The 14,055-nt window shown below is 39.1% G+C and overlaps 1 protein-coding gene and 1 non-coding gene across 3 annotated transcripts in view; both read right to left on the bottom strand.

Annotated features, from left to right (window-relative positions):
• Window positions 1-14,055, bottom strand: part of nphp4 (nephronophthisis 4) — a 184,089-nt gene that overhangs the window by 116,818 nt on the left and 53,216 nt on the right. For both annotated transcript variants that reach the window (XM_053236026.1, XM_053236027.1), the window contains one exon: window positions 4,344-4,504. In XM_053236026.1, coding sequence (XP_053092001.1) covers window positions 4,344-4,504 — 161 coding nt within the window. The remainder of the gene's footprint in view (window positions 1-4,343; window positions 4,505-14,055) is intronic.
• Window positions 8,271-8,343, bottom strand: trnak-cuu (transfer RNA lysine (anticodon CUU)). The gene has a single exon. It is a non-coding gene; the product is annotated as a tRNA-Lys (tRNA).

The following is a 14,055-nucleotide window of genomic DNA, read 5'->3' on the forward strand; positions in this document are numbered from 1 at the left end:
CACAAGTGCATTTACAGATTTGCGTCATGCCTTTATGTTTCGGGTCATTGTATTTCGCAGATTTTCTTCAAGGACATCTTCGTACTTTGCCACAACTGTGCTTTACCGTAGGGATGAAATTGATCAGGTGATATGCAGTAACTAGACTCCCCCTGAGATCAAGCTCAATATAAGAATGAAGATGTCCAGGTGATGGTTCATACCTGGATTCTCTCCAATATAAAGCTTAACATTTAGGCAAAAGAGCAGAGATGAAACTGACCAGGTGATGAGCCATACCCAGATATTCCCTCATCTAAAGCCTGGCATTTACGCTAAAGAGTTCAATCTTGGTTTCATCAGACCACACAATCTGATTTTTTCATGGTCTGAGAATCCTTCAGGTGTTTTTCTGACAAACTCCAAGAGAACATAATGTGCCTTTTACTAAGAAATGGCTTCTGTTTGACCTTTCTACCTTTCTGCTCTCTGTTTATTCAGTTTGGTTGGATGGTAAGCTCTAAGAAAAGTCTCAGTGGTTCTCAACTTCTTCCATTGTGTTCTTTGGGACCTTCAAAGCTTCAAATGTTTTGTTACCTTTCCTCATATCTTTGACTTGTTACAATCTTGGATCAGAGGTCCACAAACAATTACCTTGGTCACTGTATATAGGCAGAGATGTGACCTTCATAATCAAAGCCAATCAACTGAACGTATCACACATAAACTTTAATCAAGTTGAAGAAAGATCTTAAGGATTATCAAGGACCTCAATATTCAAAACCTTATAATACTAAAGTCATGACTTGCATATAAGTTTTTTTAAAGCCTATTTTCTCCTAATTTGTTTATCGGCAAATTTCCACCTACCTGCTAGCTCTCCCCTGCCACGACAGCTGCCAACCAGGAAGTTTGATGGCTAGCACATGCATCCTGCCACCGCATCTTTTTGAACTACTACTACTGCTCATGTAGAAGTGACAGATTTGACCCTCTGATTGGCAGATGACATAGTAACACTTCTCCCACAAAGAGAGCATGGCCAAATTTACTGTTGGACTCCTGGCCATCTTCCGACAATAGGAAAAATGCATTACTGCTGTACCATTCGGAAGCTGAATGCTTTCTAAATGCACTATATATGAGAGATTCGTTTTAAAAAAGTGCTACAGTACTTCTTTAATGCCAGTATATATAAAAAAAAACACTGCAAAAAGCAATTTAGGAGTACAACATACTTACTTTTTAAAAGGTACTTTTTATTCAGCTGCAGTTTATAAAGACACTATTTTGCTAATCTATCCTGTTTAAGCATGTAAACTAAACATGGCTTTAACAAATTAAATAGTGCAGAGAGAACCAAACTCATTAGTGGCCAATCGAGCCCAGCGTGGAAAGAGCTATGAGAGATTACAGTGGTGTACGAGGCTAGGATCCCACTCTTAAACTACCACTTGGCACTAATGAGGGAAATAATTGACTCATGCATAAGCAGGAAGTGTTCTCAAATAACTACATGTGTAAGCCTGTAAGCTTGTGCAGTGCTATCACTGTGCATATAATTATTAGGGGAATAAACAGGGTAATGGTGGCTCAGTAGTTAAGGGCTTGGGCTACTGGCCCACTGATCAGAGGGTCGTGAGTCCAAAACCCAGCCTCAGTTGTTTTCCCTGCCAACTGTAAGTCCCTCTGGATAGAAAACATCAACCAAATGAGGTAAATACACATGTAAAAAATAAATGTCCCTCCTCCTTTCTTTAGGGAGTCCCCATAATGATAAGAATATGTCACAGTTTTGACTTTGTGGAGACATTTGGCTGGTCACCACTAGGAAATAGCTTTTGTTGCTGCTTTTATTAAAAAAGGAAACCTAAAACAGCTAAGAGATTTGTTTTAAGTTACCGAGGTTAAGGTTAGGTGTAGGCATTGCATTATTTAAGTATAATAATATAATAACGCAACAAATCAATGAAATGAAAAATACACTACAAAGAAAGAATCATAAATATCTGTGTGTGTGTGTGTGTGTGTGTGTGTGTGTGTGTGTGTGTGTGTGCGTGCATGCAGTTTAGTGGAATAAATTTCTAAAGAGAGGCATGCAGTAGATCTCAGGGGTCTTAAGGAGTCAGAATTTAATATGCGTTTAATTAGTGTAAGTAAATATATTAAAGTGGGTCTTGGACCTCCCTGGAATGTGTAGTGAGGTTAAGGGAATTCTTTGCATTTGCGCAATCCAAAACTGGAAGTTTACACACACATGGAAATTGATAGAGCATTTATTTATTTTTTTTGTGGGCTATGGTACAGTCCCTCAGGGGAAGGGAAAAAAAAACAAGCAGAAGGATTTGAAATACTCAAAGTCAATGCTGTTTCAATCTGCCAGGGCTCTGCAATAGACTATACAAACAACCTATTGGTTTCCAAATTGGGTACATGAACACAGATGTGCAAGAAGAAAGATAATGAGGAAAAACAATTAGGGGAGTGTCATATTAAAGTTTGGCACAATTAGTGCTACTATACGTCTGCAGTGTGGAAATCTATTAATTCCCCAAAACACCTGTCATGTCTCCGTCATGCATGACAGTCTGGCATGCCTAATTTGCTCCCAACAGTCTGCTTTCACCTTTCTTTCACACTCTCACATACTCATACACACACACACACACACACACACACACAGTCATCAAGATGGCGGCAGTGTCGAGCTGTAAAAGTATTGTTAATTAATCACATTCTCTTCGACACCCTGAGAACTGCGTCGGCTCCTCCATACCAGTTTCCTGCACCCTAAACTAGCCGTAATTGACAGGAGGCTGCGGTTGGTCTCCCGTTAGCACATAGCTGCAACACGTTCCGGTGTGAACTACGAGATCTCGCACGTCAGAGGCGAAGAGCTGAAAGGGAGTTGTGAGAGACGACATAAGGGAGATGTCAGTTCACTCTATCTGTACTGTTTCTGTTCTCCTCATCTCCGTCAGATTTTAAATATAGCCCTGTTTCCAGGCATGTTGGTGCACACGAGCAGTATGAAAGGGAGAAGTTCGGTGCTCTGTTCTTGACTTTTTCACCTCATGGCATTTCTGCTGGGCTGACATCCAGCACAAGCTAATGAAGCATAACCTAAAGCAAAGGAGGCCGTGGAGGGGATCCTCATCTGGCCAAAGAGAAAACGCTCTGAAAAATGCATTTCTGAAATCAGATTAGGTTTGTGCCATAAATTATTTATTGCTCACACTGAAGATGTGTAAATCACATCGAATTCATATCTGATATGAGTTATAAAATGTGATGAATAAAAGATTAACGCAAAGGTAACTCGAGTGCAGGGATGGTAGAGCGTGAGGGGAGTGGACGAGAAAAAAACAAGGTGACATGCATTAGTGGGTTTAAGGATTCTGGGATAAGAAATCAGCTAGTTTAAATCTACTGTAAAGAGGAATGCCAGAGGATGTAAGAACTTAGGAATAGTGATAGGCGCAGAGAATTGAGTGAGGTCAGGATTTCCATATGACATGGAAAACTTTGGATGCACTAGTGTTTTATTCAAGAATGTAAATGTAAGGTAAATGTCTGTACAACACTCAAGCTTGTGTCTTCTCTCTACCTTCTCTGACTTTATGCCTTTCCCCCCTTGTTGTTTCAATGTACCCAGGTATAATCACATCATATGATTAAAAAACATGAAAACAGGGAAATGAGGGAAAACTATTCACATAATGAAATTCTGATCATTTCTACTATATATAGTTCTGAGATCTGCAAACTTTCCTGAATGGAAATATGGCTCTCTTTTGTATGTATCTCAACCACAAGTAAAATTATAGCATTTTAAAGTAAAAAATAATCAAATTTGATTAGTTTTTCTCTGATATTTTGCCAGAAACCTCATGGTGACATAGCCATCCATGGCTGGGAGCCCAAAACAGCATAACTGGCACTGTTCTCTTGGTGGGAAATCTGGACATGGTCTCTCCCATCAATCATACATGCAGAATAGGACAATAAGCATCCATCTCAAAATGGATTCAGGTCCTACATTGTTTTATGTACAGGAATCTGAAGAAGCTCTAGTTGATGGCTTCATGTATTTCTGTTAGTTCTCACTGAACAGAAATTGTAGCTGCCATACAATAGGACTCACCTAGCTAGCATGCATGAGCTTGATAACTACAAGGCGAAAACATTGAAGAAAAAACATAATAAAAAAGGTCTATAAAGGTTTTCAGCTCTCCATGAATTTTTATAATACTGCAGACCTTCCAGAACCTACTCAGTTGGGATTACCAGACATTAACAAGCATGTTTTTTTTTTTTGGGAAATAAATATCAGAATTTCATATGTATTGGGAAAATCGACCCACCTGTTTGTCTCTGTAGAACTCTGTTTGAGGCCACCGCTTCCCCCAGCCCTGGGCTCTAGCACCATTACCTGAGGTCCATCCACCCAGCCCAGGCCATTATGGACACCAACGTGCAGCCTTCGCTCCTGCACCACCACTGACCGCACCTCCGCACCCATTCCCTAAAGAGTGAACCCACATACGGACACGTATGAGCAAACAAGATGACCTTATCTCCTAAGGTTCACTGCTTAGTAAACTAAAATTGTTAGCAATGCAATTGTATTTAAATACCCAATTTCCATCTATAGCTCTATATAAAAACACGCTACTTTAAGATACACAGAAAAATGTTTTTTTATTAGTGATGACTGCAGCTACAACCACACAAAAACAACCACGTTACCACCAATGACCCACTCGCTTCATTTTTATCATCTCTATTTATCATATTTTTAATTTATACTGTTAATGTTAAATTAATGCTTGTAGGCATAATGCACCTAAGCAGTGCTAAAGAGTTCATACAGAAAATATTTGATGTATTTATTTATTTTTACATAATTTAACATGTAGGTCCCTGGAGGACTAGCGCTCTCACCACTGCAGCCCGGGCTCGATACCCAGCCGGAGAACCAACCCCAGTGCAATAATGTGCTTTCAGTGCAGGTCCCAAGCCCGGATAAAATTGGGGAGGGTTGCGTCAGGAAGGACATCTTAATTGGGATATTATGTCATGAATTTCTCAAATATTCAAGTAGGGGGGATCAAAGTGGGTTAATATTTATACAAGGCACTGTGTAGGTCCTGGGATGCTCTCTGGTAGGAAAAAAAAACACAAAAGTGTTTAATCCTCATGCATGTCTGACTGGTCTCTCATCCCTTGTGATGGCAAGTGTGCAGAAAAAAAACCATGTGCGGAGCACAAGTGACAGATTCAACACAAACACACGCAATGCGTCTCACACACATATATGCTCTATATGTGTTTAGCCTGCAGAAGCATCTTGTTTGGCAAGCCTTGTTTGTGTTTAATCCTCAGAGGGGAATGAGGCAATGCACGTGTGTCATGGCTGCATGGTTATGTTGAGATCCTGTCAGTTCTGTCCTCTGGCTTTCTCTGTGCTATCGATCACCTCTCTCCTCTGCTTCTAATCAAAGCAGGGCTTCTTCGCTGTTAAAGGAAGTGCATGTTGTAACACTGACCAAAGAGCAAGAAGTGGTGTTGAAAACAGCTAGAAGAAAAACAGAGCCATTTGCATATTTACGTAAACCAGATTTAAACAAAGCAAGTCTGAACTGACTAGTCTGTTTTTGTTGTAATCCCAAGAATTACACCATTTTGTTAAACCACGAATCCCAGACTTACTGACTTATCAAAATACATTAGTTAATAAGTACTTATATAAAGACTAGTTTGAGATGCATCAATCCTTGCTCTTTGGTGTTCGCCCACACTAATGAAGTTAATAAAACCGTGTTGTCTGTCTTGTTTCAAAGAAGGATTTAAAAAAGAAAAAAAAAATGTGAAAAACAAACGAAAAAAATATTACTTCCCCCCTTTTAGCCCCAGCAGTCAAAATGAGTTAAATCCTGTATTATTACGACATAACTGAGATCTTCATAGGAAGAAGACGTTCATGCTATAATACCTGCAGCTGTTAAAGTGTATATAACAGAGCTGTCAAAACAAAAACACGACCTAATCTACATTTCCAATTCACCAATGCAAAAATACATTAAAGAATCACATATTGTACTTTTTAGCCACTTATAGTTACATTTAGTGTTGTGGATCATCCATGAAACAAGTTAGTTCCTGATATCATTTATGTTATAGCAGCACTCATTTCTTCAGCAGCCTTTTTGTTCTGTCTTGTGATGATAATAAGCCAAAAAAAATGCAGCTTGTTATGTTACAGAAAATCAGCGAAGCCCTCCATCTTGAAGATTTTCCCATGTCAGAAATCTTAGTTATACTTACTGGTTTACCTCTGACTGTTACAAAGTGCTGACACTGGGGACTCCTTCCAAAGATACTAAATTGTTAAATAAATGTGTCCTCAGAGAAAACCTCAGCATATCAAAAAATACACACATTTTTAATCAGTTTATGTGAGCATTTGTCAAAAAAATACAAATGTATTAGAAAGAGCACATTAATATAAACCTGTGTTAGGTGTGAATTACAGCTGGCACTACTGTCAGAGCCATGCTGTTACACCTTCTGACCAATCAGAATTGAGAATTCAACAGAACCGTTGTATTATAAACAAAAAATGCCTCCATTGTTCCATAGGCTGGACAAAATGCATGTTTGAGGAGCTTTAATAGCTTTGTAAGAATGCCTATATTCTATACCAGGCACAAAAAAGAGAGAGAGAGAAAGAGAGAGTATTTATTTCAACAGGTGAGATGCTATTGAGAAGCAACAAACCTTGAAATCAGAACTGGCTGTCTTGAAGATTAGTGTAGTTTCATAGACTGCTGACATTTTAACCATTCCAGCTGATTACGCCAACTTGCCATTATGCTGCATTATGCTGTTTATATTCATAATAATAGCTTGCAGAGCTCAAGAAGTAATTCTGTGGTGAATGAGTCGGAATTAATAAGCTCTAGCAAAAACATAATGCTAAGAAAATTCTAACAGGTTTTAAGGTTAAGACAAGAAATTTCAGATACATTACACAAATTTTCAGGAGCCTAACATTCAGAATACAGTGTGAGACAAAATAGTATGCTTCAAAGATTATAAACTTTGGTGTAATAAACTGTATAATATATATACAGTATATAGAAAACAGATTAAATGGTATGACATTGAATAAATAAATTTAAAACTTGTATAAAATGGTAAAATTTCTGCTGTGATTTTGGATATTTCTTCCCGTGAAAACTCCTTGCAAATGATGTTAAGCATAAAACAGGGCTAAAACACAAAACCCTGTTGACTAAGCCCTTGCACTTGTCCATTAATCAATATCCATTCATGTTGAATAAACATATTTGTGAAAGAGGACACCATCAGCACCACGGCATGGATCTACCGTCAGACACCTGCTGCTGCTAAGATGTATTAACTGCTAAACTCTGTGGCAGAAGCAGTCAGAAGTTGTTTATCACAGTGGTGGGTTTATGTGAGGCTGCGTTGAAGATGAACAGCATTTCTCCAACACTCTTCTTCTTTCTGCCTCTTTCTACCCAGGCCTCCCACACTCACTTCTCCAATTAGTATATCAGTTGTGCTGAGGGTTTATATGCAGGGCTACAGAGAAAGGCAGTGAACACACCCTACTCTACACTGTGATTCATACATCAGAAGCAGCAGTCAGCAAGAAGAGCGCCAAAACTTCTCCTCAAGTAGACATAATGCAATTTAGTCCTCAGTTCAGTCCCAGTAAGGCAGAATGGGAATTGTGACTCACAATCTATTATGAAACCCTGGCTGTGGCTTAAGAAAGCAAACACTTTCTTAAACACGCTTAAGACATAAATCACTGAAAATGTGTTTAAAGATGTAGAAAAAAGGGAGCTCTGTCCTTCATAGCATTTATTAAATCATATGATTTATCAAAATTATGCCTTTGATTGAATAACAAAGTTATTGAAAATGACAAAGTTGAAACATCACTCATTCCCTGACAACAGAAGCACTTTGCAGTAGCCATGCTCCCAAAGATAGTAGCCATTGAATACAAAGATTATGTTGTTTGCAAAAACAGAAGGGTTACAACATGCAGAACCTGTGGTTCAAGAATGTTGTTGTTGTTCTTTTGGCTGCTCCCGTTAGGGGTCACCACAGCGGATTACCTTCCGTTGCTTGCATATTGTTTTGGCACAGGTTTTATACCAGATACCCTTCCTAACACAATCTTCCCTATTTATCTGGGCTTGGGACTGGCACTGAGAGTGTACTAGCCTGTGTACCCCCTGTGCCTGGGTTGGCGCCCAGCATGGGGCTCAAACCCACGATCCTGAGATCAAGAGTCCCATGCGCTACCAACTGGGCTAGCTGGGCGCTAGAGCCTGTGATTTAAGAATATCAGATTCAAAAGCAACAAATTTTGTTTGGCATTTGAAGTTGCACAAAGCAAATCACAAGACAAAGCCTCAGTGAAAACAGTGTACACAACATCTAACCTGAAACTGAAATGAAATATTCAGTTCTTATAGTCACTCAAACACCCATATATTTCCATTGACTTATAAAGTTTGTCTAGAAAATTATAAACACCAATTTTTAAAAGCCTGCCTGATTTCTGTAAGTTTACTATACTAATTATTACTCCGGCCTTAAATACGGACTCAAAACCTAAAGTTAAAGACTCATAACTTCACTTGGACTTAACAGTCTTGACTTGGAACTTGACTTGGAACTTGCCTGTCTTGACTTGGGATTTGACTTGGCACTTGCCTGTCTTGACTTGGGATTTGACTTGGCACTTGCCTGTCTTGACTTGGGACGTGACTTGGGACGTGACTTGGGACGTGACTTGGGACGTGACTTGGGACTTGAGGCTTGCCTGTCTTGACTTGGAACTTGCCTGTCTTGACTTGGGATTTGACTTGGGACTTGTCTATCTTGACTCGGGATTTGCCTGTGTCTTGCAAAACAATGACTTGTTTCCACCTCTGATTTATAGTTATTTACAAAATAGCATATAGTAGGCATTTAGCAGGCAATACTGGCCACGTAAAGGCAGGTGTGCATAGCACAAATTTGTTCCATTTGGAAACCTTTCTCACAGAGATACACTTTGTTTTAGTGTTCTACATAGAACCTTTAAGGGTTCCCCCAGAGGAACAAGCAAAGGACCATTAAAATGTTCTAAGAGGGAATGGTACAAGAAGATATAAAGTGCAATTAACTAAAGTGGTGCCATATTTGTTCCTCACTGGTCTGCTTCATAGTGTAGCAGGCTGAAAGTCAAATGGCTGTCAATCAAGCACGCTCATTAGAACATGACCAGCCATGACCAGATATTACCAAGACTGGTTTGCTTAGTGAATACAGATCTTTTTAAGCAGTATTTTGTAATTATTCATTTATCTTCAGTGACTGCTTTATCAGGGTCAGGGTTGCAAAGAATCCGGAGCCTATGGTTGTACCCAGGAACCCTGGGCGTAAGGTCGGTTGCTAATCCATCGCAGGGCACCATGCACACTCAGGGGCAATTTAGCATAGCCAATCCACCTCAACCCACATGGGAGAATATTAGAAACTCAACACAGACAGTAACCTGAGCTCAAGATCAAACCCAGGACCCTGAAGCCATAAGGAGTCCACACTACCCTCTACACCACCATTACACCTCAGTATTTTGTCAGATTTCTCTTTTTTAATGGAAATACATTGCTTAATATTTAATATAGCACTTAGGTTTGGCATCAAACAAGCATTTTTGATATTTTACACTCTGATCTCTGGGACATTAAGGTATTCTAGGAGCAACATCAAGTAATTAAATCAGGAAGTGTTGTGACTGGTTTCAGCAAATGCCTGCCACGATTGCCAGCAGTTTAAAAGAGCAGCAGAGACTCAATTGCATTAATAAACTCATTAGAATTCATGATGCTGTTGTATTTGGCTTTCTTCATGAGTGAGATGGCCGTTTCTCTTCATTTTGTGGGATTTCTCAATAAATCATGAGAAAATAAAGAAAGAAAAGGACACACACTTCAGTGGAGAGTTTTACCATTATTTTCCCCTCCCAAACCAGAAGACGAACAAGGTCCATATTTAGTGAATGTTTTAATTAAAGAATGGACAACTTTAAAATGTTGTCTGTAGCTATTTAAGGACAGAGTGTCATAGGTACAGCAGAAGATGCTGACATGCTCATAACAGATTACATTTCCGATTATTTGCAGGTTGCTATGCACTGCTTCCTCCACTTATCACAGGCAATTTCCTCCCTACAGGAGGGCTTCACTCAGAGGTCTCCAGACTCCAGGGATCAAGTGGAACGAGACACACATCCCAAACCTCAGCCCATCCTTCCATCTGTAAAATCATTATGACTGGGTGTGGTATAAGTTTCAGACATTTCCTAGCTCCAACATCACAAACCAGCCCCAGGGGACAAGAAACAGTATGAAGATATAATATCAATACTGCGCTAAATTACGCTATTATACTCTTTTATAGGACTATTATAAGAGTATTGGGGTACTCATAGCACTTTTATAACATGCACCAAATGATCTATTACTGATGTAACCGAGGCATTTTTAAATAAAGCTTGCCAGAACGGTTTATATAGCATCTGGTGAAGCCTAGAGATGTGTATCAAGACTGGGAGCCCATGGGACGCAATTAAAAGTCATATGAGCAGGATGTTTTTACTTTCATGTCAGTGAATGGTCAAAGAAAGACCACGTTCATTAAGGTGAATGTGAACAATGCATTTAAATTGATGCATTTACAGTGTCCATTCATTCATCCTTATTAACTGCTTGGTCAGGGTTGGTTTAAATTAAGTGCTCTCCCTATCGTCTGGAGAGTGTGAGTCTGAATCCCAACAATGCCATAGGGGCAAAACTGGCCATGCTCTCTTGGTGGGAGGGGTGGCAAACTCTCTCTCCACCAACAATCACAGTGATACTAGCCAATCATGGGCGTCTTTCCTCCAAGTGTATTATGCCGGGCCCTGATCAGCTGGCTTCACATGCCTTGCCCTCCTTGGTTGGTAGCTGTCATGTGATAGGTGGGTGGGAATTGGCCAAGACTAAATTAAGAAGAAAATTGGGGGGGGGATGTTGTGGGTAAGTACGAATAAATATGAGTCTATTTAAAAAAATATATGCAGTGGCCACGCCCCCTTCAGGTTTAAATCCAAATACTGATACAAATATTTGGGGCTATCTAAACAGATACAGATAGTGGCACTATGTTATTCAATGGCTATTTTCACACCAGTTTCTTTTTTTTCCCTCTATATTTCTTTATTAATTATTTTTGTAGACTTCACAGGTTTCACAGGATGTCACGGCTGTGCATTTTGCAGCCAAGCTGTTAGGAAATCTAAACATTCTGATAAGCAGAATAACTTCTAAAAACGGCTTTCATGCGTCTTTATATGATACTTCTGTCATATTGTTCACACCTAAACACCGATGTGAGTTAGTCACAGAAAAGATAGGAAGTGAGAGAGCTAGAGAGAGAGATATAAAGAGGAAAAAAAATAGAAAGTTTGATGTCAGTATCCTAACCCGGCACATCTGTTACATCTTTTTATTTCTGTTCCTTTCCTCTCAGTTGTTGTTCTCTTCTCCTCTCTCACGCGCTCTCTCTTTGTGCTGTCACGAATTTTGTTCCTGCCCCCAAAATATGAATATTTTACAGCTAAGAAGCTTAAAGGGAACAATGAAATGGCCTGCAGTTAAATTATACCCTATTTTCATAGCCACAGAGCAGAGAGAGTGGGAGTACGAGAGCAATACAGAAAGAGAAAGGGAGGGAGGGAGAGAGGGAGAGAGAGAGAGAGAGACAGGAAAAAAGCACGAACTAAATCAAACTTAACAATAATATTAAGAAAGAGAGCAGAAAAGTAGTCTTGACTCTGAACGCAATGAGGCTCATCCTCCCTCTGCAGTTTCAGTGTCTCCACTGTGAAATGTTTCAGCTCGAAGGGTCACACGTCATTTAGCTCAGCTGCTGTAGCAAAGGTCGTCTGACTAGACAGCCACCAGCCCACTGCTTGAGCCACAGCTCAGACATTACAGGATGATGAAAAGTATACACACATAACAATGGAAAACAGAAATCATCCAGGAAGAAGCTCAAAGAGCTCACATTACCAAATAAGTGTAATCAAGATACTTCAGAAGAGTGCGTCAAGATACTTCAGATACCACAATAACACTCGCCTGTATTTTTTTCTTGTCACTGGGGTGGTACCATTAAAGGTACATCTTATGTACCTTTACTGTGTATCCTTTATTTGGGAAGGTGCATGTGCACTCTTAGAAAATTTTGAAATCTTAATGGATCTTCAGCCTTTAAAGGCCATGTCAACTCATTTTTGTAATAAATTTTGTAATAAGTTAGCTATAGCTTATAGAATTTACAACAGATTGCAAAAGAAAGAGCAATGTTGCATTTTTCATTTAAGAGATTTCGGAATTTCGTTTTTGTTTAAAATTAGATGGGACTACATTTCTTAGACATGACATCAATGCTGCCAAAATACAAATCAGTACAAATCTTCTCCCCTACTATTAAGACTATTAAGTAAAGGTGACTTCTTTCCTGCTCGCTCATTCTCTTTGCACCTCAGCAAAACTCCATCTAGTTATAATTTGTACCATTTTATACACACTAATTTAGTGTAATAGCTTGTGTGGCAATACTGAGTAGTTCTGCCTAGTGTTTGTTAGTTTGTTTTTTAATGAGAAAGAGAATTAGCAGAGTCAAGAGGTACTATGATCTGTAAAAAGTTATGCAAGCTGTGTTTTCTCTGACTAACACATTTTTACAAAAACTCATTACTTAAAACAAGGTCGCATTGAAAAGCCAAGCCATGCTTACAAAATTTTCTAGTACTAGGACTTCATGAGTTGTTTAGGTTGCCAAGGAGACAGTACTGTCATACATTATGCGATCTAGCACACCCACACAGTTCTAATCAGGCAGAAATGTCCTTGTAGCTTTTACTCATAATTAAGGTGTAGTTGGTGATAGATAGATATTGAATCTCCCACTGGTGTAAATGCTTCTTTAATCACAGGTGCTTTTTTGTTTTTAATATTTGAAATCATACTACCAGGGGCTTGAAAGGTTCTGTGTAGAACCCTACAACAGTGTAATTATCCAGTGAACTCTTAAAAGCCTTTTATTTTTCCACCTAAGAGTGGAATCTTTACTATTAAAACTAATTCAAGCTACAACAGTCATACTTAAGGTCCAGTTATGTATCTTAAATCAATTTTAAAGGTATACTACATTCACGTTTCCAGGTGAAAGATACATACTAAAGGTGCAAAAGATGTACCCTTGAGGATACCTCCCCAAAACAAGGTACTACATAGTTTAGTACTTAGAGCTATCCTGAAGCCTTGGTTCCAGGGACTTTTTTCTTTTTTTTTTTCTTTTTTTTTTTAAACGAGAAAATGTTCCCATTACAAGTGAAAAATGTTGCCTTGGTCCAGCTTTTATGTCAAGCAAAGGGGGTCTTTCGTGACTTTATTGGGTTTTGTCATTTCTCAGCAAATGTAGTCTACATGTTTTTACAGGGCCAGGAAGTGCATGAGAGAAAATCCTCTTCCCAGTGGCCTTGCTTTGAACCCTAACCTGCTTTGATGCTTTAGTTCTCCACTACTGTGAATGAAGTAAAAGATGAATAATAAGACAAATGGCACTGCAGAATGAATGAAACTGTGCACTGATTCCGTATCACTAATCTGAACCAATTACCACCCATTACGCCAAGAAGATACCTGAAAATATAAAAATGTAGGCAAGAAAGAACTGAATGAAATTTCTTATTTTAGGCTAAACTGAGTGAGATACCATTAGCTTTGCTCTTAATCCAGAGGTGATAGCTTTATTACAACTCAAGGCAGTAATTGCTCATTCATAAGCACTAGACTAGGGTCACAAAGCTAAAAATGTGGCACAACCCTGCAATTCTAATTTATGAGGACATCCTGAGCTATAGCTATAACACCAGAACACTAACAGGCCATGTCACAGACCATGAGTCAACGTCATCTGATCGATAGGCAATTA

This window comes from Pangasianodon hypophthalmus, chromosome 8 (genome assembly GCF_027358585.1).
Source record: "Pangasianodon hypophthalmus isolate fPanHyp1 chromosome 8, fPanHyp1.pri, whole genome shotgun sequence".
Classification (NCBI taxonomy): Eukaryota; Metazoa; Chordata; class Actinopteri; order Siluriformes; family Pangasiidae; genus Pangasianodon; species Pangasianodon hypophthalmus.